Below are 27,291 nucleotides of genomic sequence, written 5' to 3' on the forward strand. Positions count from 1 at the left end.
TCCCACAGAAACAAAATATTTTTTTAATATATTGCATGAACTGAGTGGGGAAAAAATACTGAATCTCTTATTGCTTTTGGTGTAGCAGCCAATTTTATGGCTCCACTTATTACCCGATTTAAAGGGTTGGGTTTTTGGGCTTTTTTTAAGCTGATAGTAGAAGGAGAGAATTAATTTCTAGAAGTCCCATTAGTGAAATGATATAGACTTTCTAAAAGCATTTTAAATGCTCTAGCAAAATACATTTTACTAAAATACAATTTTAGTAGTAGAATGACTAAGTAGATGACTGCTTTGCGCTTTTATATTTTTAAAAACTGAGATATTCTTTGAGGGTCCCCTTCTAGTTCTGTGCAAACCCCATGCATTTAATCTGCAGTTGTGTTTTTTCTTCTGGCACTATATTGATTTCAGCTGGTAATAGCTGTAGTAGCAGAAAGGCAATTGTGCTGAAGATGAGTAACACCTGGATCTAACACAGGTGCCAGGAAACCTGTGCTGTCTGTTAGCAGAGCTGACTGAGGAGTCCTCAGTTCAAAATGTTGTATTCCTGCCTTGTAGTTATGCTTTTCAGGGTTACAGTTGCTCAAAATTCCTGTATGGAGATAAATTAATAAATTTTTTCCAGTCTGAGCTCTGTACTTTCAGTGGAATGTAGATTTCTAGTTCACCATTTGTGTGTGATGCTATGTGATGTTTAAAACCATGAAGTATTAAAATATTTACCTTGAAAAAGTTGTACAGTAGTTTGCTGTGAGTTGATGTCCTCTAGAAATGCCTATAGTAGTTTTGGTGCCACTAGCAGCATGTATTGTGTCTGAGCACCATGAGTGCTCAGGTGGATTTTTCTCAGACAAGAAAGGAGGATAAAAGGAGGGCTAGGGAGGGAAGGGGGGAAATGACACTTTTCATGTCCTTCTAGCAAAATTTGAACTCCTTAAAGCCATGTAGCTTTTGACACAAGTACATGACTCTAAAGTTTAAAGAGTAAAGAACCCTGTAAGGTTTCCTGCAGAGGTATATAATTTAGGATTATTAATTCCTCTTCTCAATTTTTAACTCTTATTTTTTTTGACTTTTACCTGGTATCTTGGTTTGAAAGAGCAAGAGCGTTTGTGACCGTCATCGACCCAAATGAGAATAAATTTTTGATGCTACTGCTTGAAGACTTCTTTGATTCTGCATTGGTATGTTTGTGCATTTAAGGGGACAGAAGGGTTGCTTTTACTGGATAAGATAAACTGTTGTTTATAAACAATTTCCTGTTAGAAAATGAATAATTGCATGGACAGGGTGCCCTCGGGCTGAGCCTGGGAAGCAGCCTAGGTGGAATGGGTGGGCAGTGTCTAGGAGTCTGCTCCAGGCTGGGGTCTGGCTGAGATTTGACACACTTGGGAGAAGCACTTTCTAACTTGAAGTATTTGTTTTTGTACAAAAATTTGCAAGAAATACTGATGCATTTTGTAAATAAAGGCTTGTGAGCTGAAGCTCTCTTTAAAACCCACAAGTTAGTGACACTGAGCTGCACTTCATGTGCAAACATGTTTGCTAAGCTGGTCCTGGCAATTTGTTCCTACTCTGTTTGAAACAGATTATTTCATTCTAAAAAATTATCTAACTTGCTTACAACTCTCATTAGGTTTCAACTTTAAATATTCATGACTTTAAGGGTGTTAGAGGCCTAGAGATGTAACATTTGTAATAGGAAGAATGCTTTTGAGTTTTTTCCCCCAAGTTGTTGCTCCCAGTCTTGTTGTCTGTAGCTTACTGGAACAGTGTCACTTTGTGCATCAGAGTTCATATCAATACCTATGTCTCTTTTTAGGAGTTCTGCTAAAAGATATTTGAGCAAAATCAAGCTTCCTTCTTTCTGTACTAGCCACTTTGAAATTATAAAACACCTATTTATTTTCCCAAAAATTGAATTTATTTTGAATTGTGTCTTCCTGCTACATTTCTTCCACATGATTTCACTGTGGAGGAGGAAGTGTTTTGTGTTATGGAGTTGTTTTTAATTTTCCTCAAGGGACTTCAACACCCTTCAGATACACATTGTGATATCTAGTACTGTAGTGTATTACCATAAAATGTGCTTTCACATAGGCCCACATGTGTAACAAAAATAAGAGAACGATGTCATGATGTGGGTTTTCCAGGGAACCTGTAGGCACTGTGCTCTCAAGTGCTGCTGAAATCCCTGAGGGAAGTGGGTACTTGGCTACTTTTACCCTCCCTGCATATAGTGTGATCAGGGCGACCATATGTGACATACCTGGATCAGGTGGCTTTTTCTGATGTGGGTACACTAGTGTTTTATGTTATTCTGATGTGAGTATGTACTGTTTTGTGTTATTTGTGAAAGTTGGGGAACAAGGAAGGTGTGCATGAACAGCTTGGCACTTTGTGTGCTGCTGTCCTTGGGTGGTGGTGTGCTAATGACAGCTTCTTTTACTCTTTCCATCAGGTGATTTGCAAATGCAGCAATGAAGGTCAGTATTTTTTTTCCTTCCATTCCTCATTATCATGAATCTTAATCTCGGGAGCATATTTCTTACTTCTGCTTGAACTCTGTCCCCTTTCTCTTTTTTCTTCAGCTTCCTACTTCTACTTCTTCCTTTCTGCAATATATTTTGTAGAAATTCTCCAGCTGATTTCTCTTCAGTTAATTTTCATTTACATTTACATTGGAGCACAAAACCTTTCTCTATTTGTTTTCTTGCTATGCACATGCTGAAAAAAATCTGTCTCTGTTATCTTGTTTGAATGGTCAACATCGAGCATTTCACTTGCTCAGAGTAAGTGGCTTCTGAAAGGGGTTCAGTCTGGACAGTCTGTTCTTGCACATCTGTTTATTCTGGCATCAGATGTCCTTCTCTTGCTGAAGGCAACCATCTCCACAGAATAATATGGTAACTCCTTCAGCCTTCTGAACTCCACACAGGGATGTCTGTGTGTCTCTCATTCATTTCAGCAGCAAAATTTTGTTCTGTGGCTGCAGCTGGTTTTACATTAGGGTGGGAGGGGAGCAGGTACTTTCAGAAAATATCTGTGACCAGGCATCCAGGCTCACATTCCATGTGAAAATGAAGCATTGCACTGTGGGTCAGGTAATGTGTGCTTATTTGTCCTTGTACCTTATTCTAGTGGGAGCACAATGGCGCAAGCATCTTCTGGTTAATACTTTATTTGTTTGCTCTGTTGACTTTGACAAAACCTGTATATTCAGCTTTTCTCTGGTGGCTAGTAATTAGCTTCCCCTTTCTGTGCCTCTTTAAATAGTTAACCAGGTTAGAAGTTAGTGTATCTGGAGCATTTTTTTTAGATGGAAGTTACCAGTTCCCCTTTCTATCTAGGATTAGATGGTTGGAACCTTTGTCTTAAAATGAATTTACAGCTGGGATGTTTTTATTCCTTCAACACGACAAACTGTTGTTGCTTCAACTATTTTTATACGGACACCACCCAATTCTAGCTGTACCTTTCAAATTATTTTTCTAGGGAAGAAAGAGCTAGTGGATTTATTTTTGCCTGAACTAGGGCGCCTAGTGACAGAAGCAAATCTTTGCTGCGCTCTGCATCTGGAGGTAAGATCCTTACTAGGAGGAGAAAATTGGATATATTTGTGTGAAAGTTTATGTAATTAGCTAAAAAGAGATGAAATGATGTTATTGATTTATTTCCATTCATTTTCTACCCCTTCTCTTGTGGGGATGGAAAGGCCTTGAGGACCCTCAATTCTATCCTTGACAGTCTCCCACGGGAGGAGAGAAAGAAGTTCCCTTTGTCTGAGGAGATATGCTCTCTCACGTAAGTCTCTTTTTCCCTCCAGTTTCTGTGCCTAAATACCCTCTCCTCTGCATTAGGAGTTAGTTATTTCCATTTTAACTTGTGGCACTATGTCATTTCAGGAAAGACCTTGCAAAAACTATACTGGAGGTTGGTGGTAAGAAGTTCTCCAGCTTTATCTCATCTGCTTATTTATTATAGATGAGCTATAATTTAAATTTTGTTTCCTTGTTAAGAGTTGATTTTTAGGCAAGCAAGTCAAATGTACTTTAACAAAATAAAAGAAGTTAAATACAGCAATGTATTAGCTCTTTCTGGTTGGTATTAGTAATGCATATTGACTGATCAGGCAGGCTAAACTGATGTAGAAAAGTAATTAGATCAGCTTTATGTATGTGTTTACAGAACATGCTGGCTGTTAGTCTTGAAAAAATTAAATTTGCATTGCTTTGCCATGATGTGGACAAAATTTACTTAACAAGGTTAATGGCCACTTCAGTGAAATCTTTTTGTTTTCTCCTAATAATAACACTTTCTAAGTATTGCCATGGTATATGGAATGTGGCTTAATCCTAGTGGGTTAGTGATGAGTCTCTGCTCTCATCCCCTTCCCGAGCCCCAAGCACATCTCCCACTCATGTGTTGGGAGCAGTGTACCTCGATCTCACTGATGGGAGGGAGCTGATGGGAGGATGCCTGAGCCAACACTTGGCTGTTACCCTCCCGTGTTCTCCTAGGGGGAATGAGACCAGAGGATGGATGTGGCTGCAATGAAATGGCAGCAGTAGCAAAGCTGTAACCCTCTGTTGTGCCGGAGGGATGATATTTATTCTGTGCTTATGATTACCCGGCAGATTATGACCTCCAGGTTGCCCTTTCAGAAGCACTTTGTAGGTTAATGATAAAAAAATGGAGGGATGACCTTGTTCACCACTGGTTTGAAGATAACTATCTTGCTGAAGCTTTCAAAGAGATCAAGGATCGAGAATTTGAGACGGTGAGGGTCCTTATTTTGAAAACAACATACTTGACAAATGTGTATAGGGGCTAGATTTGGTTGAGTTAAGCCAGGGTGTCCTTGCAAGAAGTTCCTACAAAACTGATTTTATAAATACACATAGTTATTTGTGGATGGCATGTTTTACCTATTTTTTCTTATTAATATGGTAAATATTAAATGAGACATTGTTAAAATAGCTCCTACTTTAAAGTTATTTTGCCTATAAAAAAGTAAAATAAAAATATAAGTAATGCATAAATAAGTTAATTTATGGGATTTATATTTGAGTTCTTACTGGTCTTAAGTTGAGTCTAACCTTTTGTAGTAAATTGAGGGTTTCTTCCCAGTGGTCTTTGGTGTTCCACAGCTTAAAGCTTTTAACTGGACATTAGAGGTTACACAGCAAATAGTTACACAATAGAATAACTCTTTGCAAAGGAAAAGTAGCCTGATTTTTTAGGAAATAATGTGTCATTTGTCTTGAAGGACTGCAGAAAATTTCTTAATCTACTAAATGAAAGGCTTGGAGATAAAAGGAGGTAAGCTGAGAATCAACAGAATAAATTGGTGCCGTCATTACTGCAGAGGGGAATAAGTGGAATTGTGAAAAGGGTTGGCTTAAACATAAAAAAATATTTTACATCACATGTAAAATTAAGCTTTTTTTTTAAGAAGGAAATTTTATGGATTTTTATGGTGATTCTTTTGAAAGTAAAATTAATGAAGATAACGCACCACTACTAAAATACAGTATCCTCGAGCTTATCCAAGCTTAATTTACTTCTAGAAAATTCTAAATTATTCTTTGAACAATAAGATTGGTTGCTAATATTCTTAAAAATAAAATCATTGAAGTCAGACTAATGTTGAATGTATCACGTGAAGTCTGCTTCTCTTCCAGGGTCTACTCATTTCCTTGCATATCTGCTTTTGCTGAAATGAATGAGGTAATAGCTCTTAAAGCTCTGACATCTTCCCTACTGTGTTATGGCAGCTGAAATGTTGCTTTCTGTGGTAAATGTTTGGGGTTTTTTTCCCCCCTGCCTCTTTTTCATTGAAGAACTCAATTTCTTGGAGCATAGCGTATAACCTTCTGCTCTAGCTGGAAAGTTTGCTTGTTTGTCACTTAGCTCCCAACTTACTACTGCTGACTTTGCTGTTGTATCAGCCGAGTGATAGAGGCAACGCTTCTCTTCATGGTGATGACAGAAGAGAGTCCTAAAAGGAAACAGGAGGACAGGACAACACTCAGTCCTCTGGCAGTCCTGTTTCCAGACTGCCAGAAAACAAGATTAGCCTAATGCCCCTGGAGAAGAGTTGCAGATCCTGCAGTTTGCTTCACTGGTCTTCAGCTGAATAAACTGTGGCACCATTCCTGACAGTCATATTGAATCAAACCCGTGTAGATGGAAGCTGATTCCACTGCTTCTACTTATTTCAAGTGCTCAGAAACAGTTTTCACAGCTTCTTTCCTGGCACAATCATGCAAGCATTTGTGCATTTCTGCTCCTGTGGCTGAAGCAGAGGCACGTCTGACATGGGTGTGGTTGGGTGAGCAGTGGGCTGGCACGCCACAGCGTGACTTGAGCTCTTGTTTCTGCAAGGTGTATGGATGTTTACGTAGGGTAGCGCTTTCCAGTTTTCTCTCGTTAAAGAAAATTTTGACTGATACAGCAGTTGCGGGGCTTTTTGGGGAACAACAGTGCTGCTCTTTTTCTGCAGGTGAAGAAGCCATCGGATGACAAACTGGAGGAATTTTGGATTGACTTTAATGCTGGCAGCCAGAGTGTGACTTTCTATGTGGATTGTGATGAGGTAACAGCAAAGCCCTGGTGACCCTGGGTTAGCCTAAGCCAGTGGGCACTCCCTCAGCCCTTCTGACACAATGGCTTTGGTTTTCAAAGGGAACTCTTTGGGACTCTGTAAGGCTGTCAAAAGAAAATGTCAGCAGTTACAGCGTGAGGGGTAAGATATTTACCAACAACATTATCCTGTTTGGCTGGGGATCCATGAGACACACAGAGTAAACCTAAAATCCCGCCATCACCAAGGTGTTCCTGTGTATTCTCCTCCCTCTCTCCCTTGTCCTTTTGGTCATCCTGCACTAACTCTGCTTGTTGGACTGTGTGTGGGCCCGTTCTGCACAATAACCCCCCACCTCCCTACCCAAACAGGACACCTTGAGGTGTCCTGAGGAACAGCATAACCAAGACTCAAGGGGAAAGAAATGAGCAGAGTAACTGGAAATGCACAGGCAAGATGTGAAAGACTGTTTTAAAAATCGAAACAAATACTCAGACTTTTTGGGATTAACAGAAGAATGTCTTGATCTAAAACAGATGTAATTGATTGTTTGTTTTGGTTTTTTTTACACAGAGAAGGATAGACAAAAGATTGTTAAATTTTTTATGAAGATACCTGCTGCTCTTAACAAAACAGAAGCAACAAAAGTCAAACTGGTTTTCAGTGCTGAGTTTGAAATATTAAGTGTACTTAGAAAAGTCCTGGGAGATGAAAGACTGATGGTAAGCTCTTATATGTGGGTTTTTTCTTAACTATATTTTACACTGGACACAACCATTCAGGTATGTGGGATTTGTGTTTTGTAGTTTCTGTATTTTCTCTGTGTCTCTTTACTATATGTTTATCTTCCCACTATGGATTTATGACACTCTACATAGATGTTCTAAGCTTTGGCCTGGAAGAGAAATTAGGTGTTTTAGGAAAGAAGTTTCAAGGTACTCAAATTTATGCTCTAAAAACTGGAAGGTTAAAATTATTTGTTAATTAATTCCTTGTGTTTTATACCTTTTCCTGAGTTTTTGAAGTAGAAAATAAAGCCTGTGGCATTTAATTACGTAACTTTAAGTAAGGACATGGTCTTATATATGGCTCCAAGTGTTACATTGCACAGGATGAGCAAATTGTTATACAAAAACCTGGAGGTGTGCTGAAAACTACAAATCTTAGACTGACTTTGTAGATAGGAGTCAAGACAAAGATTAGAGTACTTCTAAAGCCTCAGCATTTTTATTAGCTAGTATAAATACGTAAATTGTGTATGATGTTTTCTTTTTTCCACCCAAGTGTTAATATAGTTAATTTTTGATTTGTAATTCATCCACAGTCTGTGGTGTTTGCAGAAAAGCTTACACGACAGTAAATAATCATAATTTATTGGCTGTCATTTGTCCTTAAAGGAGCTAAGATCTTTCCAAATGATCAACTCAATTAATATCCACTGATTTGTTGCTGGCAATTAGCAACTGTTAGTTTTGTATTAAGTAGCTGACTTTACTAGATAAAGACTACTCTTTTTAAGATCACTCTCACATGAGATTAATTCATATCAACAGATAGTTGAGTCTGAAGATGAGATTGTCCATTCTGGGAAGGAGGCCATGCACAGTGAAGCAGGTGATTTTTTTTTTTTTTTTTTTTTTTTTTGTGTGTGTGTTTTTTCATTAAATTTAAATATCTGTTTTCATATTATCATTTTCACTTGTAGTCCACAGCTCACAGTTAACATCACTTAAAACAAACAAAAAAAAACAAAAAAAAAGGAAAAAAAAAAAAAACACAACAAAAAAATGAAGCCATGCCCAAGCTCAGTCTTCTACTGTTCCTGCCTTGTTAGCTTGGTAACTCTGCCTGTGGCAGATGCTGAGTCCCTCTAGGCCAGGGAGTGAGGGCTGGGCACCATGGCCATGTGCTGCTGGGCTTGCATGAGCAGGGGAATACTCATGGAGACAGGATCTGTGTGCTGGCAGGTGGCCTGGCAAGGCACATGTCAGCTGCTGGCTGACCTCTGATGTGCAGGGTGTGCAGAACTGTTTCTCCATCTGCAGGTGTGGTGGGATGCACCCTCCTGTCCTCCCCTCTGGCTTGCCTGGTTTCTGGTTTGGCCACGCCATGTGGTGGCCTCTGACCTCCTGAAAGCACAGGTTCTAGGCTGAGCCAGTGCTTGCACCTTGACTCTTTACAAGCTCTCCTCTGTGCAGTGGGGTGCATATGGTGGGGCAATATCTACTAAAGCTTCCTGCAGAGAAGTGACTTCTGTTTTTTCTGAACAAGGTGATGTGCTAGTGAATGATGTGCTCCTGTCCCCAAGTGCAGTGGATGATGCCTTGGAGATGCCTGGAGCTGTCATGGAAGAACAGCTGGGGGAGCAGCAGTGCTCACCTGCAATCCCTATTCATGAGTAAAGGCGAGCAGCAGCCCAGCTCCTCTGCAGGAGGTGACCTGCTGCTGTAAACACCTTGTGCTGCAGGGCTGTGTCTGTGTGTGCCGCAGCTACAAAAGCAGATGCCTTAAGGCAGGACAGCTCTTAGCTGCACCTGAAATAGCATTTATTTCAATATTCTCATCACCCTACAGCCAATACTTTGTGTTTCTTTGAACTAGGCGCATTAAGTTTTCCATCATCAAATGGTGGTGCTTCCTGTGCTGCTGCCAATTAGCATCTTCTGCAAGGCATCTTCTTCCAGGATCATTTGGCAGAGTTTTATTATGTTCTAAATTCAGTAGTTGTTGAGGTAACTTGGAGCTGGAAGTAGAGATGTGTAATTTCTGTGTCTGACCCAAAGGAAGGTCTAAGCACAGCACTTGTCAAGAAAAAGAGTATATCCTTTCTTTCAATCTCATGCTCTGAAATTCTTCTGTAAGTCCTCACAAACTGTAGCTCACAGTCTTAAGGAAAAGCTGCTTATATCGAAAAAGCAGGACGTGTGTGTGTGATCAAAATTGGTCTTAAACAGGAAAAGCTTCCTCAGCTCAACTGTGGTATCAAATTTTTTGGAAGGTGGATTTTTTTTTTTCTCTTTGGTGATTTTTTAAGTTTGAAGGCTGGGAATTGCTCTTGCTCCAAAACTGGCTGTTTTTCAGGTTTTAGATTAATTACATTTTGTGTGGGTCCTTTCTTAGTGTAACTTACTTGACAGTTACTTCCATGTCTTCTAAGGGTGTGAAATCACAGCTCTTCCTACTGCTATCACCCGCTGTCTTGAAAACTAACCAAGTTTGAAGAGCTCGTAGGATAGCGGTCACATTCTTTCTGTGACAATATTAAAAAGAAATGTTTAATTTCTTCTAAGTTCCTGCGCATTTGAGATTTCTCCATACTTGAAAGAGCCACTTCCACCTCTAAATGTCCGGGGTAGTAACTTCTTCAGTAGTCCTTTCCACTTTCCTCCAGTTACAGCCTAAAATAAGCTAGAATGGAAGTCCTCGTGGAGATGCAGATGAGCTAAGAGTTCCTTTATCAGTGCCCACCATGGAGCACACACAGGTGGAAGGTGGGCACTGCTACTTACAGCAGTCTAGGAGGATAAAGGGCAGAAGGTAGTTAATCTGCAGTGAAACAAATTTTGCAGAGATTCAGTGGAGGAAAACATAGAAGGTGGAAGATCCCTCTGCTTTAGTCAGACACAAGGGCGTGTTCCATGTCCTCCAGAGCTTAGGAGTCAATGTAGCAATATAAATAGTAAGATGATAAACTTGCATATATTTATCCAGTATTGATGAGCCTGTATGTTGTTTATTTAACATTGCAATTCTTCACTGGGTACTCTGAAGATACTTGGGTTTGTTCTGTTAAATGTGAGCTGAATATGTGCCTAGAAGGTTGTACTGCTGCAATTTATGAATATATGTGTGGGAATGGAGAGAAGGGGTAGTGAGTGTGTTTAACTGCTGCAATGGCATTCTCACCCTGGTTGCTGTTCTGCAGAAACACCTGTGCTCTCTAACACACAGAGGAGGAAAGATCCTTCAAACTCTGACAATGTGGAGGCTCAAAAAGACAACTTAACCCCTCAACACAGACAGCAGTTAACAGGGACTGTAGCAGTAAGTGTTTGGTGTATGATGGAACAGTCCTCGTGCCCCTTTTCCCTTCCTCCAGTCTGCCTTTTTTACAGGTGTGACTAAAACCTTCAAAGAAAACTGGCTTGTGTCTATTCAGCTCAAATACCCATCTCCAGAGCTGCAATTTTGGCAAAACTGCTTTTAAAAAAGAAAAAAAAAATTACTTCCTCTTGTAAGAGGACAGTGGGATGCTTTTAGTGAGAAACCCACAGTATCACTCACACAGCTTAAAAGGTTTTTATGTGTGGACAGTGATGAACCTGCCATGCAGTTCTTGCCACAAGCTACCACTAAAAAAATCTGTTTGTGGAAACCCCCACTTTTTTATTGGTCATATGTATGTTTTGTTCATGGTTTCATGTCTCCAAGCAGAAAATGGTCAGCTCTGGTGTTGTCATGGTTACAGTGAGCCAGCAGACTGAGCTGGAGGATGCTAACCAAGGTCAGGCATGGCTCCCTTCAGTACCTTAAGTCTGACCCAGTTAAATGTCACCCAGGTGACATGCTGAAGGCTCTGATTTTGTGGGTCTTACAGCAAAAAATAGATAATGTTTCATAGTAGCTTCAGAGGGTAAAACTATAGTTTCCTTGCTTTCTTCAGAAAAAAACTCCAAAACTCCATCTTCAGGGATGAAAGATAAGCCTAGGTAAGTGTCTCGCAGACAGAAAGTTGCAAAGTGAGTTTTTCATGGTTCTTTTTTTTGTGTGTGTGTTTGGGGGATTTCCCCCCCACCCCGGGGTTTTAGTGCCCATAACTTTGAGGTTATTCCATCAATTAAGTTGAGGATTCTGTTTTGTCACGTGGACATCAAGGGCATTGTTTGCCTGGAGTTACAGTACTTTGGAGCTGCTGAACAGTTTGGTTACTAGATTGGCAGCTGCTTTGGTGTGACTTTTTTCTCAGCATGGATTTAGTCCAAATGCAAGGTGAGCCCACAGCTGATTTACAGACAGTTAAACTTCAGTTGTGAAACCTGAGCTTGCCAAATGTGAGTTTGTTCATTATGGGCACCATAACTTGGGAAAAATGATGTGAATTTAAGTTCACCTTGGCTTGAATTCACCTTTTTTTTTTTTTTTTTTTTAACCCCCAGACCATTGCAGGACAGAATTTCTTTCAGTTAAGGAGCTGGACTTCTGTGGAGCGATTGATTTACCTTTCTTCCCTACACGTTAAACTGTTGCTTTGGTGCTAATTGGTCCAAGTTTGGTTCCACCCCACCCCCCCACTTACTTAGTACTTCACAAACGTTTTGGTCTTTAGACGAGCAGCTCCCTCACATGTCCTCTTGTCCCCAGTGAGAAGCCCCTAGAAGAACCACCCATGGATGAGCAGATACCAAAGGTATGTGTGCCTTGGGAGTCTCCCCGAGTGAAAAGATGGGGAAGAGACTTTTTGGTGGAGCTGCAGGAGAAATCTGAGATGGTTTGACCCACTGGTGCCTTTGTGCAGTGTTCTGAGCCCACAGAGTGTCACACCTGATGTGCTGTGCCATTTAGCACCAGGAGTGAGCTGCAGAGGCAACAGCTGCCGACCCCATCCGAGAGGGGCCCAGCCAAGTGATTCCAGCTCACTGGAGTTTATTCGGCGCATGCACAGCCCCAAAGCAATGTGCTGTGCCTGTGTCCAGGGGTGTGTGGGACACACTTGCGTGTCACAAGTCTTGCACACCCTCCTGAGGGTGTGCAAGAGGGAATGTTTGCTTCCTGAATGGAGGCAAGCCTTGGAAGTCTACAGATGTGTTTATTCAGTTTTGTATCTGGGCTCTAATGACTCTCCCATGGAGGAACTTGCAGCCTGGGTAAATTACCAAGTAATTGAGAGTCATCTGCAGTTGCTCTTGAAAAGTTCTATTGGTGTGTCCATGTAATAAAACAAATAAGTAAATGCTTATTTACTATGTGAGAAAAATTCAATTCCCAAAGCAATATTTTGAGTTTAGGTACTTATATAAGAAATCACATTTTAGATGTATTCTTGGGTTTACGTTTCCAGGTGCTACTTTCAGATTTTTTTTTTTTTTAATATTTTTTGCTGCCAGTTCAGTTGTTTTGTAGCACTTGCCCACTCTACAGTGAGTTCAAAGATTTTGAACTACTTTCTCTCCCCCCACCTTCCTGACCCCCCAATTTCAGCTCTGTGAATCCCATACTTTGTGGTAGGAAAGTACCATAGGCAACAGCTGCAGCTGGAAAATTGTTTTAGAGGGAGGAGGGAAGATTCCTGGCACACCTTTTCTCTGCTTTTGGCAGGCTCTAGAATCAGAATGTGATTTTGGGTATTTTTGTTTCAGATTTTGCAACTCTCTCCTTTTCCAAAGGATGTTACCAGCAAAAAGAGAAACAGGAAAAAGAGTTCGGCCAAGAAGAGGGCTGAAGGCAGGTATGACACACAAGCCCTGTGCCCATGCAGGAACTGGTGTACCAAGTCATTTTAGACCTTTTCTAGCCCTCAGGGAGGAAGGGTGTCCCCATGGGGAGTGGCCTGACTCTACCTAGAACAGGCAGAAAAACAAGTATGAGGCTATGAAGGGTCATAACTTGTCTCTGTGGGACCCCTTGGGTGCCCAAAGTGATAAAGATCTCAGAAGATAACCCTAGCTTGCCAAAAATGCCCTCTACCCCTGTGACACTATGTCATGGCATGTTGGCATTTTACTTGCCCAATCATAATCCTCCAGTGAGTTGAGTTCTGAGCTCCACCTTTTTTCATAAATATTTATGTTTTCTCTAATATTGTCCCACTTCCTTGGCATCATGTGTCCTAGGGTTTCAGGATGGCCTCTTTCTCAATTTGTCCCCTTCCCTTGCACCCCCACATCTGTCTGTTTGCATTTGAAGCTGGGGAAACTGCAGGAAGAAGCACTTGAGGTTTTGGGGGCTGTATGCAGCCTGTGGCACTGAAAGTCTGCCTTGTTGATCCCTCCTTCTACACTCTGCCAAGTGTTGTGCTCAAGTTAATGCCTGCTGCTGGGCAGGAGGGCAAATGTACTGTGTGTGAGGATCTCTGCTCCTGTTCTGGGTCTTCCATGGGAGTCCTGCTCCAGCCCACTGTCCCTTAGCTCAGAAAATCTCCTAAAAGCTCAAGTGCTTAGATAATTTTTTTGACTGTTGGTAAGAATAGGAAAACTTGATGCATGGCTTCATAAGTTTTTTGTTTTGTGTATTTTAAGACAATTTGATGCAGCAAATCCCGGTTTTAAAACAGGAGCATAAGTGTAGAAGTTAGGGATGTGGAACTTCTTAACTTGGTCGTTCTACTCCCTCTAGTGTTTCGTCCGGAAATGAGTGCTTCCTTCCTTCGGGAAGCTTTGGCGAGGATCTCAGCTCTTCAGTCCTCCCATTCTTTTACTAGTAAAAAGATGATGTACTGTATATTGAGCAATTATTGCAGTATTTTTTTAAATAGTTACGATTTGGAGAGAGCTATAAAACTACAGTTAAGTTTAAATGTTGGAGGACATGAAAACAAGATCTAGGTGTACACAAAGAAGAGATTAGATAACCAATATTAAATACTAGAATTTTCAAAAGGTAATAAAGGAATTTTAAAAATGCTTCTGATGTTGTATTTCCACTCATTACTTCTTCCTACCATGTGCTACTATGGGCGATGTGAGAACAAAATATCTTCTATGTAAACAGGGATGGGTTAATTTCTATGTTTTGAATATTTCTTGAAACAGTTGCTATTTTTAAAAGTGAGAATAAAGACAGACAGCAAAAAGACTAAGTAGAAAAGGAGCAAGTATTTTTTAGAAGCTTAGAAAACAGTATTTATAGACCTATAAGGTATTTGAGGAGAGGGGCTCAGAAAGAAACCACATTATCACCTCCCTATTCCTAATGGAATTCTACAGGGCAATTCTTCACTATTGTATGTCACTGCCATATTTATGTTGTCTTGCAGGACGGAAGTCTATGACTTTGAAAACTCAGACTCCTCAAGTCGTGAAAAGGTAAATTTGAGACAGAAGCTCAGCACCTAATGGAGTAGTAACTTGAAGCAGGGGGCTTCGTTTACTGCAGAAATGCTGTAAGGATGGACACACTGTTCTAGCAAGACAGACAACTGGGAACCTGAGATTTTTTTTGTTTTCTTTGTGTGGTGGAAATGGATTTTTTGAGTGGAAAGAATGCTCATCACTATGTGAATTTTGTGGTGGGTAATGCATAATACCACAGACATTTGCGCTGTTGCTTCAGTGAGGCCATGGGATGTCTCTGTGATTGAAGGCCAGCCTCTGTGCTTTACTGAATATCAAAACCAGATTGCGAAGCATCCACTTTGTCCTCCTAGGCTAAATAGAAGAGACTGAAATCCCCTTCAAGCTGTGCTTTGCAAGCTGGGAATCCCTGGTTAAAACTCGGTCCTCACAAAACTTTTGTTGGAAATTCTGCTTGACTTACATTTGCAGACTCTCCAGAAAAAAAAAATAAAAATGGAGGGAGAAATAAAAATTAATCACTTTTGACTGCTTTGAAACTTTGCCCAGTGTGGGCTCTCCCAGGAAGCTGTGAACTTGCTCCTGATGGCTTCCATCAAGGTGGCTGTGCTGGACAAACCTTTTGGCTTTCAGCCTCTTCCCTGATGTGGGGGCTGTCACTGGAGCCTGTTAACTGTGAGGCAATGGGTGCCGAATGCAACACCCCAAATTTCTCTATTGTAAACTGGACTTGGCCCGATCCTTGCTACTGCCACTGGGTATCAGCATAAATCCCTGCTCCATGGCACCCAGCCCCGGTCCCAGCAGCCTGTCCCAGGGCTGCCCAGGGCCCTGCACTGTGCTCACAGTGCTGCTGCCAGCGCTGCTATTGATTCAAATTACGTGTCTTGTCATGTTAGTGCCTAAAATGAGCATTATTCATAAACCAAGGAAAAGAGAAAGGACTGTTTAAGGCTCAGCTGCTTGTCTATTATAATTTATGACACTGTTTCATTCAATAAATCCTATTCAATTAGAAAGTAACATTTCTGAGCATGAACGGTAATCCATTTCCTTTCTGAATTCTGATCTATTTTCACTATATGGAGTATTTTATGAGGCAACTGGGCTCTAAGACAGCTCTCTGCTTTCAGGTTGCTGAAGCCAAAGAAAAGATTCTTGCCCAGAAAACTTCCTCACAAAGTCAGAGGTACAGTATTATACATTCAGTGTTTATGAACCTTTTGCTATGTGAATAAGGGTTCATAGCTTTGGTTATGGTCTTTTAAGTTAGGATCCAAAAGGCTGGGTGATTTTTTCAGTACAGTAGTTCCTTGGTTATCTACCACGTTATCTGTGAATATTATTGATACCAATATTTAAATTAGTACCTGAGAATATAAAGGTTACAGGAGAGACTAGTGACTCCTGTCAACTTTGACAATAATAAGATTTTAACTCTTAAACATCATCCTTTCCTGACCATATGCAAAAATGATTGATTTAATTTTTGAAAAATGCTTAAGCTCCCTGCCTTGCTTTGGCTGCCTTCCAGTCATAGCAAGCTTCCAGGAACTTGCCACCTCTATGTATGCAGATTAATTTTTATTTTAAAAGATGCTGATTTCTAGATATCCCTGAATTGCTACTTTCAAAACCCAGGCAAATAAAAATTTGGCTACTGTATGCTCTTTAACAGTTTGGTTCTTCTGCTGAGCTCTTAAGGGGCCTCCTGCCGCCTCTACTTGTCTGTGCCCATTCCACAGTGCTGTGGTGTGCTATTGCTGTGTTTGCTACTCTAATCTGGGTCTTTGTGTTACTTGGCAGGACTTATGAAACAAGAAGCAAGAGCAAGGAATCAGGCAGTCTTGGGAGAAGGCAGGTAGGTTGTCTATGCTTTTGCGTCCCTAGAGTCTTTGATTGCTGCCTATTTGAATGCTGTGTATTTCTACCTGTATGAATCTGTTCCGCCCATAAAGAAGCTGAAGTTTAAGGCCTACCCAGTGCAGAGTTGGAGGAGTGTGATTCTGACAGCCTCTAAATACTGTCTGCATTTTGAAAGCAGTGATCAGGATGCACCATCACTGCCAGACCAGCTAGTGAATTGTCTGTGTTACCTGTCCCCCCATGATGTGCCACTGGATGCAGCTCAGACACACTGAGCCTTTCCTCCTTGCAAAATGCTCTTATTTTAGGCACAGGAGAGAGAAAGAGAGAGACAAGGAAGGAGGATACTGTAAAAACCCCATGTTGGCAAAAGGCAAACATCTGCATCTTGGTGTTTTTATACAGCTGGCTGTGGCTGTTTTGGCAGATTTCACAGCTTTACATGTTGTATTGTGGGGAGGAAGAAATGGGATAACTTGGTAGTAGCTGAAATGGAATGGCTGAGAGGCTTCTGACTGAATAGGACTTAATTGTGTCTTTAGTCCAGTTACAGGAAACACCTTTTCTCTGAAAGTAACAATGAAAATACAAGCCCTGGTCAGAGTGAGAGAAGCTGGATCCTTGACTCTCAGATACAGTCAGTGCCAAAATCTGTTGACTATACCCGAAAAAGACCCAGGGTGAGAAGTAAATTAAAAGGTAAGCTTAATCCCCTACTGACACTTAGCTATGCATGATGTACTGTGCTGCAGAAAAGTAAATGCTGGTGATGGCTTGAAAAAGGAGAGTTTGGCCAAATCCTGGCTTTCCTGAGTGGGAGAGAGCAGGCTTGAGGCCAGCAGCAAGGGGTGCCCTATGGTGGAGATTAATTGCAAACCTTTCTGCTTGAAATGGGCTCCTGTCTCCTTCCCAAATTGGGGTTCAGATGTCCTGGTGGACATCTGGCACCTGAACAAACTGTGTGGGTGCAGCCCTCTCTGTGATGGTGCTGGAGAGCCCGTGCGGCCTGAGCTGATGGCTGTGTTGGTGCTCTTGACCACAAGAGGAGGAAGATCTCTCTGAAGCTACCACACCTCCTCCCTGCAACCTTCCCTTCCTCACCTCCCCAGAAACATCACTGACTTGGCAAGTAAACCTTGAAAATCCTCACAATTTGCAGACCGGGGCATTCTACTCCCCTGTTTATGCAGTAATAAGCCGATCTTGCTCTGAGTGTCAGATGTGATTATCTCTGATAGTATTCTCTGCTCGGGCCTGACCAGCAGCAGACCTCCCCTTCAGCCATGCTCCAGGGCTGTGTGCTGCTGTGACCACCAAATGGAAACCAAATTGTCTTCTATGAGATGGAATGTTTCTCTCCCATTCCTTGAGAAATGGTGCTTGCTTAGGTAGCTGTTGGATTCTGCACAGATTAAAAAGCAAAAGAAAGTTGAGCTTTGAATTATTCTTTATATTGGGTTTCCAGTGTCAGCCCACATGTCTTGCCTGGGACTTGGGGACTGTCAGACAAGATGCTGAGCCTGTCTTTTGTTTTTTACATTTTTGGCTGCTCTGGATGCAGTGAGTTGTGTACGTTTGCATCGTTGCATCTGTCTTTGTTAGAGTAAGGTGTTTATTTGAAAGTTATTGGAAGTGTTGTGAAGTTTTATCTTGTAAATGGCTAGAAAACGAAAACTGAAAAGGTTTGCATTGTGACTAACTCAATTAACTGGATAAAGTGCACCCTTTATATTGCCAGTAACCAGGGAAGCTTTAATTCTTGCAGTGCTTCCAGTATCTTCTGCAAGTAGTGGCAGCGACTACGAGTCAAAGAAGGTAAGAAAGTGTTATGCTTTAGTGCCTCAGATTTAAAAATATTATTTACCAATGAGTGAGAATTAAATAAACTTGTGTTATTTTCACAAGTTTCACAATTGTTAATTCTCAAATGTTCTGGTGGATACATTTGTCTGCTAAGTGCACTTGAGACTCTATTGGTCTAATGGAGGAGATTTTAGGAAAACATGGTAAACCTTATAGAAATAACTGTTAAATGCTGCATATCAAATATATGTGTGTGTGTGTATATATATATTTATATACACATTTGAAATACAGAAAGTCTGGGGAAAAAATCCCTAGAACTAGTAGTAGCACTAAAAGCTTCTATTTTCCCCTGAAGTACTTTTCTTTCTTGACCACAATGCTTCTATTCTGCTTATGAAAAACATCATCAAATGTACATCTCCAATACCGAAAGGGAGACTTCTTGCATGCATTGAACTTCAGGGCACAGGTCTCCTTTGGTGCTGGATAGAGCCATCAGTATGTTAGGCATATTTTATGCATATATTTCCTCTTAGTGTATTTAAAAAACAAACCAGTCATCCAAAACTCTCCATCCAAAACAACACCCCAACCCCTACTTCTGTAGTAATGTTTAAATAAGGCTTAGACTTTTTGTTTTAGGAGGGAGAATCAAGGAAAAGAACTCCAAAGGAGACGCTAAGGAGAAAAAGTACATTTAGCTCCAAGGGAGATGATTTACCCACAGTGAATCTTGCTGGTATTTTTATTTTGATCTTCTTCAGTGCATTAGAAGAGTTTTGATATGTGTGGGTCTGTACTTTTTGGATGAGCTTTTTTGGTGATGGATTTTTCTTTTTGATTTTGCCACTTTTCCGTCACATTTTTTCCATAAATATTTGCCTAGTGACATTTCTTTGTGATGGCTCTGAGTGGTAGATACTGTCTAGATAGTCTCTTATACAAGGAGAAGATAAGGTGGTGCTGCTGAGAGGTGAAGGAATGAACTTAACTGACAACCACTAAGAAAACAGCCCTCAGACCGAGTCTGAGCCACCACATCTTCCTTGTGTGACAAGATAAAGGAGAGGGTAGCGGGGCTTGGGTTTTATTTTCTGTGTCATTAAATTGCGATTTCCAGCCAATACAGGATTCAAAATTGCCTGTGTCATTTATTAATCTCTCACACAGATGAAACACTCTCAGATGATCTTGGAGGGAGTCCACTGCTGCTTGGTGTGCCTGCCAGGAGCCCTTCCAGTGATGTGGAGAAAGCCACACAGGTGCAGGATGCACCTGTGCTTAGACTCCTCCCAGTCTGCTGTCAGGCCACCTCTCCTGAAACCAGTGATTCGTGTCACTTTGCTTCCCCTAACAAGACTAGCCCCTGGCAGCTTGTCTGCAGGGTGGGTACCTTCTTATTTTGTGTCCTTTCTCTCCTTAGAAGTTTCACGGGACACCGGGCAATTTATCAAGAGAGGAAGAAAGTAGCAAGCGGAAGGACTCAGGTTTGTTACTCTTGATAACATGGAAAAGTTGGTGCCAGAAAGCAGAAAAAGGTGGTGCCAAAGCTGTTGTTTTCTTTCAAAGACAAATTAGCACTGACTTTTTTGAGATTACTTTTTTTTTTTCCTAAATTTTGTTTCTCTGTTTTGTATATCATGACAGACTGTGGTAAGATGCTTTTACATACATTCCTGAATTCATTGCTAACTCTTAAAATCTGTCCTTGACTATAGGGGGACTTGTAGTGTAGATTTAGAAGCTAATGACCCAAGAGACACACAAAAGATAGTTTTTAATGTTTTGAAAGTGACCTGCAACTTCATATTAAACAAAACAAGCATCCCTTCAAGTTGCTGAATTTTTTTATACCTAAGAACATGGATGTAAACCATTGTTATAAGCATTTGTTAAATGGGGATTTGGATAATGCTTATTACTGCTGTAGCTTTTTTAATAGGTTAGTGGCACGTCAGGATCTTTTTTAAATGAGACTGAACTTTCATAAACTAACTCAAAAGTGCAGCACAGTCTTTGTTGTTGGAAACAACTGAACTTCAAGCAAGTCAAGCAGCAGTGGGGTTGTTTTCATCCTAATAATTCTCAGTGCTGATGTAGTTCTAAGAGTCGGAGTTACTGTTGTGACTATGGAGTGAGTCACTGAAGTTTTGGTCTTGGACAAAAGCATCCCTTTTCTCATGAGCTGGCTCTGTTTGTGTTCCCAGTGTATCTTTGCATCTTTTACCTGTCCAGCATTTTCTGAATACACTTTCACTGCAAAAACATATCTGTTTAATTTTGGGGGAAGATAGATGCTGAGGACTTCATTTTTATCACTGTTTGCTGTACAGCCTTACAATTGGAGAGGAGATGTTGCCATGCAAAGGCACAAACAGAGTTATGCCCAGAAGTTTCAGGTGTGGTCTCTCATTGTATTTGGACTCTCTCTGTGAACTTTAAATCTACCCTAGGGTGCTTCTCTTGGTCTGTCTGTCCCCTTTGTTCTGGGCCCCACCACTTTCCATTCTGCCCTGTGGAGACTCCAGGGAGATGATTTGTCAGACAACTTACTGAGCTCAGAAAAAGTGCACAGTGGGACAAAAGGATGGGGGTCTAGTTTGTTTCTTTGGGTTTTAGCAATTTTTCCCTAAAGTAGAGGCTGCAAATCTCCTGCAGCTTTGATTTGGATTGTTTGGATTGATTCAATTTTATTTTCAAAAGTTTTCATCATAAGCAGTTTGAGAACTTGGGTTGGAAAAAGGAGTGGGAAGAAGCTGGACACCAGAGGTTTTTGATGGTTAGAGTAGCAGGCCAAGAAAGGCAATTTCTTCATCTTTAGGATGGAGACATAGAAGCTTTCCAAGTACCTATATAACACTAGGCAGGCTAGTTCCCCACTTTTGCGAGGGAAGATGCTTTCAGGTGAAGGCTTATCCTGTTCTGTATGATGCCAGAGCATAAAATGAGGCTGTCTCCTTTTTCTGAAACATTGGTAATTCCAGTGGTGGTTTCTCCTTGAGCAGGCACTGTCATGTATCTAATGCAAAATGACATATTTCTTCTGAAACATCTTCTATTCTCTTTCCAGATATACTGAGTGGCACTACCAAAAAGCCAAAATTTTCTAGTTTGGAGAAAAATCACTTGCCCTCTGAGATTAACCATACACCAAAGAAAATTTCTGATTCAGTAGAAGAGGAAGTGGAGATCCAGAAAGGTAAAATACAGTCGGTAATTAAGGTGAAGTGCTTAAAAGCTTTTAGCTTTTGTTTTCTTGTGGTAGAAATCATAGTCACATGGAAGCTTGAAGAGACGTATTTGTAGAGAGGCCAACTTCAACAAAATCCAAAAGTGAAAATTAGCAGGAGATGCAGCACTGCCGGTGGGAGTGGATAATGTGTATGTAGAGGTGTGAATAAGGAAATATGGGTTTCTCTTGGTCAGCTGCTCCATAACATCCACCCTTTCTACTCTGAGTATGAATTTCCAGAGTTATTAAAAAACTAACAAACACAGGAGCTGGAAAAAAAGCATGCAGATAATGGATGAAGTAACTTCAAAATACTGCGAACTCTGAGCACAGGAGGCTTTCCCTGCAATGCATAAGTAGAATACAGAAGCAGTGGTGGCCTGACTATTTTCTGTCTTTATTCTGTGCATTTACCTCAGTCTCTGTAGATAGCTCTTTGTGTTGCTCTATTGTGCCTGTCCTTCCCTGCTGCTCTATAACAAGTATTTCTCTGGGGATTTTTGAGCCAGTTTCCCTCCTGCTTGCGAGCTCTAAAAGAACAAGCCCCAAATTCCAGCTCTCTAACAGAAGTTGTTGCTTATGTGAATGACAATCCCTTCAGTAGCAGGAAGGTTTCTATTCCAGGAAGTCTTCCAGCATGATGGTAACTGGGCATGTGCTTCCTCCTAGGTCAGGAAATGGATGATAGCCTAGATGATGTGTTTTTTTCCAAGATGCTCCACGAAGACTTGAGTGATTCAGGAGTGATCTTTGCCTTTGAAAGCTTTATTGGCCAACTGAAGAAATTATTCTGGGTAATGTGAGCTCTTTCAACATGTTTGGCAATTGATCATCTTATGTGAAATTACCTTTTTATCTCAGGGAGAGTTAGTGCAAATATCCCATCTTTAGTTTGTGTTCAGGAGTAGGGCTTTGGTGGCAGTGTCCGTTAGTCTGGAGCTCTTAGAAGTATTCTGCAGAACTTGTATATTCTGAGAAGTGTTTCAGGGAAGGCATAAAGAAAATTTTAATTAGGTTTTTCCTAACACAACACTGCCTTGAAGTCACATAGGTTACATTGAATCTTATTGGTGTAACTACTGTGACTGAATTAAATTAGACTGTATCTGCAGCACTGATGTGTCATCTTACTGCAGATTAAATTTGATTTAAGATGGTTTCTTAAAGATGAATGGCAAGTTCCTGCAGAGGAACAGGTTTTCCAGGGAAAGGTTTTGCAAGCTACACTTCTTGGTTTTGACTTGGGCCATTGCTGTCCTTAACTATGCATCCCATGGCTAGTCCCGGTACAAAAGGATTGAGATCAGCACACAGGATGCCCTGAAAACTTCCGAAAAGAACTTGTCTCTCCTGCTGAACCAGATACATAAGCGCAGGTAAGTGGTCTGGTGCTGGCTGAAAACAGCTTCAATTTTGTGTCAATTTTGGTTGACAGGGAAAGCCAACCTGAGAGCTGGATATTGCGCTTATGGTTTGTACGGCAAAATAACTTGTGTGTTGGTTTTTTTTTTTTTCTTGTATGTAAAAAGAGTTTCAGAAGTATAACTCCTGGGATTGATCCTAATTTTTCTGTAAGAGGAGAGGATGGGTTAATTGCAAATCAAGCTTGAGTTACAAGCAGTTGATGGAGGAGTCCTTGGACTGTCTTCTGGTTGTCATCAACTTAGTAGCTTCTATTTCTAAATCTTTTAAGAAAGAAGCCAGGCTGTGACTTACTTAATGAAGTGGAGGAGAAGAAAAGTGATCTCTCAGATCCTGATTTTCTTAGATAGGAGCTAGATAAAAAAATCAATTCTAATATTTATGAATTTGGTGTGAGTGAGATACTTACTTACATCCTATACTGTACTTGTAAGTATATCAGGCCTCCGTGTCTATTGCACATTCACTTTTTAGGATTTAGATCAAATGTAGAATGAAATAATAGTCTTTAAAGTCAAAAATCCCTGGCATCAATGGGAGCTCAATGAGCAGAATTTGCTGTCATTAAGGTACATGGAGAAGTTTGAGTCCAAAAAGAAAAAAATTGGTTGTTTTGTGGTGGAAGAGAAGAGTAGATAGCAGTGAGGTGCTTCAATGCTTGGTTGCCAAGTAAGTGATCTAACCAGGATCACAGGATAGTGGATGCAGGGCTGTGCCAAACTTTTCCTACCTCAACACAGCTGGGAATGGTGGCAAACCCAAGTGAATAAGGATGTTGCAACCACAACCTTTCTTATGGTTTATAAATTGCTGGCATCCTGTGCATATCGAACCTAAGGCAGGAAAATCCATGGAGGCTGTTTGTGTTAAAATAGAATCATAGAATGGTTTGGGTTGAAAGGGACCTTAAGGAGGTCTTCAGCACAGGAAATCTCTGCTGAACTCCTTAGAGGTTAGGAGAGCATGCAGTGCAAGTATGGCACTGGGAATTCATTTGTATGCTCTGTCCCAGTCCTCTGTTACTGGCTGCTGTTTGGGACAGGCTATTGAGCTGTATTTGTCTGCAGTGTGCCTTTGGTGCAGCTATTCACATGCTCTGTGACATATCTGAGAACAAATCTGCCCCATGTAGCTCAGCAGTGAAATTTTCCTCTGCCTTAAGGTAGGTTTGGTGCTGAAGGGGTTGTTGTCCACCTTGTGTGACTGCACATTGAAGTGGCAAAATTGTTTCTGCTTTCCATCACTAGGCTGAATAAATTTGAGACCTTCCAGAAGATTGTTGTTGAAGAGCTTGCCAACCTTGAGAAGGAAACTCAAATGCTGGCAGTCATGGAGAAGGAGGCACTGGTGTGTACAGCTCCTTGTGTGCCAGCCCAAAAAGGTGCCCCTTCCCAGGTAACAGGGGGATTCTTTGGGGTCTCTTTAGGATTTCTGGAATGCGCAGCTGATCAAACTGAATACGTTCTACAACCAGCAAAAGGAAAGGTACATCTCTGCCAGCTGTCCTGTGTGCTCACAAGTCCTCTGATGGTCACAGAGGGCACTGGTTAGGCTGGTGGTATCCTTGCTGATAGATGGGAAAGAATTCTAAACCTAGCATGGCATCTTCCCTTGGTGAATGCTACTACACTTGGTGTCCACTGATGGAGCTTTTGCAGTCTTGTGAGGATTTTCAATTGGAATTAAAGTGTAATGAGGGAACCCTCATTAGTGTATGGGAAGAAATGAGTGTATGGGAAGTTGTGTGGGAGAGGAATCTTGCTCAGGAGAGCTGTACCAGGATCTGGAATAACGTGCAATGCACCCTCTCAATGTGGCTGTGTCTAGGGGTCAGAGGAGGTGAAAGGAGGTGATCATTTTCTGTATAAAAGACACTTTTGGCATAAGTGCTGAGAAAAAAACTTGCCATTCTCAGGTTTATTTTTGGTGGCAAATAGATCTGTTCAAACTTCACCAGTGCTTCATGCAAAACCAGCTAAGATAATTTTTCTTTCAGAATTGAATCTATTGACTCAGCCCTGGGTGAAACAGCAAAAAGTTTTGCCATCTCTAACCGGGATACAACGGTATGTGTGGTACAAAAGCAGCTCTCTATGGATGGGGGACTGAGCTCTGGCCTGACTGATTGGTGTCAGAAGTGGGAAAATGAAACTGAAGTTCTGGGAGGTGAAGCCTTTGGTTGGCTGATTTGTGGGGCTTGTTCTTTGTGAGACCTCTGGCCCTGATGCATGGAAAGCATTGAGAAAGAAGTGTTTGGCAAGGGGAAGAGGGGGAGAAAATAATGACAAGGGCCATCAGGTAGTGATGTTTCTCCTGGGTTCCCAGTCTGGGGCAGTTTCTGTGTAGTTTGTGACCCTCAATGCATTTGCCCTTGGAGTTACACATCCATGACAACCTGTGGCTAAGGGCTCTGCAGTCTAACAACACCTTGCATGCTTTCTCTCATCTGCTCTTTGGGTCTGATAACCTCTAGCCTTGATGTAGTCAAGTCAGATTTTTTTAAAAACAATTTTTTTAAATTTAACTTACATCCTGGTTAAATATTCTGCTGAAGTCCTTAAGCTCTGCAGAGTCTAATCACTACTTTATGCCCTTGTTTTAATTTGTAAATTAAGACAAATACTTTGCTAACTTTGATACAATGCTTAGTTTCCATTTGGTTCACCCCATCACATGGATGTGTATTTTTGTTACTGCTGCTGTTCCAGGTCTATGTGCAGATCTGATGGCTTTGGGAGTTTAGCATTTCTGCAGTAAGGTTGATGGATTACTGCCATGTGTGGGATGCCATGTGTCTGCACTTCACAGGGCTGAGAAAGCTCCTTGTTTTGAAGGAACAGCTATGCCTGTGGTCACCACAGTGGACTGAGCCTGGGATTTTAGAAAATATGCTGAAAACCAAGGGCTTGTGTATTTTAGCAGTTGTATTGGGAATCCTGAGCCTTTGCAAAGGGAAAATTTTCCATTATAAGCGTTGAGTTGCTGAGGGACACAGGTACTCCTGAATAAGGACATTGAAAGAGCAGCAGGGTGGAGAAAAGAGCACTTGTGTCATGGGACCTGCTCATCCTGCAGGGACGTTCCAGGATAGGTGCTTGAGAATTAAGAGCCGAGTCTAAACGTACTTCCAGGATCTTTGCAATTTCTTATCTTGAACAGTTTCAATGTTTGTATAAATTTTTGTTATGCTTTCTCTTATTTTTTTTTTTTGTTCTTCCCTGCAGTATGAACACTCAGTGAAGAAGGAAGAAGAAAACGTGTTCATTGTTCCTTCTGACTAGCAAACCCCTGAACTCATTATTGCTCATGGCATTTGAGCACTTTGTGTGCAGCATAGAGAAGATGGTTCTGTGAAGGATGTTAGTCTATTTTAAATGAAAAGAAAAAAGAGGAGGAAAAAGCATTATGTTAAGCCTTTTTTTGGTCTAAAAAGAATATATAGTGCTAAGTGGTCCAGTTGCGACCCCTGTGTTAATAACAAGTTTTTTCTGAAAAATTGCAAGGTTGGCTCCTTTATATATCAAATAAATTTAAAAAAAAATGAAATATAATGATATAGCTATCAAATTGATGGATATATTGGCTTACTTTGACTGTTCTGCTAGCACCTTTATCAAATGTAAAAGCGATAAACAATTGATTAAAAGTAAAAAGTTTTTTGCATAGGATAACAATCTCACTCTTTCCTCCAAATTGATGCACTGTGAGCGTGTGGAAAGGTACTCTAGAGTTCTGCCTGCCTTGCATAGGATGTGTTAGGTATAGCCTCTCCTGTGCACATAAGTGTGGGAGTTGCTGGCTTGACACCATTGCCACTCAATTCTGGATTGCAGAGCTCAAAGCAGAGAGAGATATACTGTCCAGATGCCTGAAGGCAAGCTGGAGACTGCAGAGGACAAGAAATTTGGAGAACTAAACAGAAATTGAGAAGTGAGTCAGGAGAAGTTTTTTTTTGCTGCCGGTGACTTTTGGCTCCAATTTGGAGTTCAGAATACAGTGAACAATGCTAGGATTAGACAAAACAGCATCAGAGGTCTCTGGAAAGTAAGCAGCAGACAACCCGTGCTTATTAATATTGTCCTCTGCTGTGACAGTGTGTGACAGACTTCCCCAGAACAGAGCTGCGTTTCACAAGAGTGTGTTCTTGCAAAAACAGCATTAATACTAATGCACCTTAATGAATTTGTGGGAATGTGGCAGATTTCCAGGCTTTGGGATTCCATCTCCTTAACTTAGAGAACCAGCCTCAGATTGCTGTATGGGTTAGAGTTGAGGGAATCCTCTCCTGTGCAAAATGTACCTTCATAACAAAAGCCCAAACCCTGACAGAGTTTGTTTCATAACTGAAATAGGGCTGATGCTGCTCC

The 27,291-nt window shown here is 41.0% G+C and overlaps 1 protein-coding gene across 1 annotated transcript; it reads left to right on the plus strand.

The window, feature by feature from the left end:
- The first annotated feature begins 1,151 nt into the window (after positions 1-1,151).
- On the plus strand, positions 1,152-26,205 carry SYCP2L (synaptonemal complex protein 2 like). The gene is made up of 32 exons (XM_041475494.1): positions 1,152-1,187; positions 2,465-2,489; positions 3,499-3,584; positions 3,719-3,807; positions 3,909-3,943; positions 4,641-4,783; positions 5,273-5,325; positions 5,688-5,733; positions 6,509-6,601; positions 6,691-6,751; positions 7,163-7,311; positions 8,143-8,203; positions 10,515-10,633; positions 11,024-11,093; positions 11,253-11,298; positions 11,951-11,996; positions 12,973-13,034; positions 14,562-14,610; positions 15,732-15,787; positions 16,405-16,459; positions 17,007-17,163; positions 18,230-18,279; positions 18,913-19,009; positions 19,441-19,532; positions 19,694-19,757; positions 21,341-21,469; positions 22,172-22,296; positions 22,784-22,878; positions 24,172-24,271; positions 24,351-24,409; positions 24,921-24,990; positions 26,149-26,205. Exons 1-32 carry the CDS (start codon positions 1,152-1,154, stop codon positions 26,203-26,205), a joined length of 2,475 nt encoding a protein of 824 aa, XP_041331428.1.
- Positions 26,206-27,291: the final 1,086 nt, after the last annotated feature.

Source organism: Pyrgilauda ruficollis, unplaced genomic scaffold (assembly GCF_017590135.1).
Source record: "Pyrgilauda ruficollis isolate IOZ18807 unplaced genomic scaffold, ASM1759013v1 scaffold35, whole genome shotgun sequence".
NCBI classification, from domain to species: domain Eukaryota; kingdom Metazoa; phylum Chordata; class Aves; order Passeriformes; family Passeridae; genus Pyrgilauda; species Pyrgilauda ruficollis.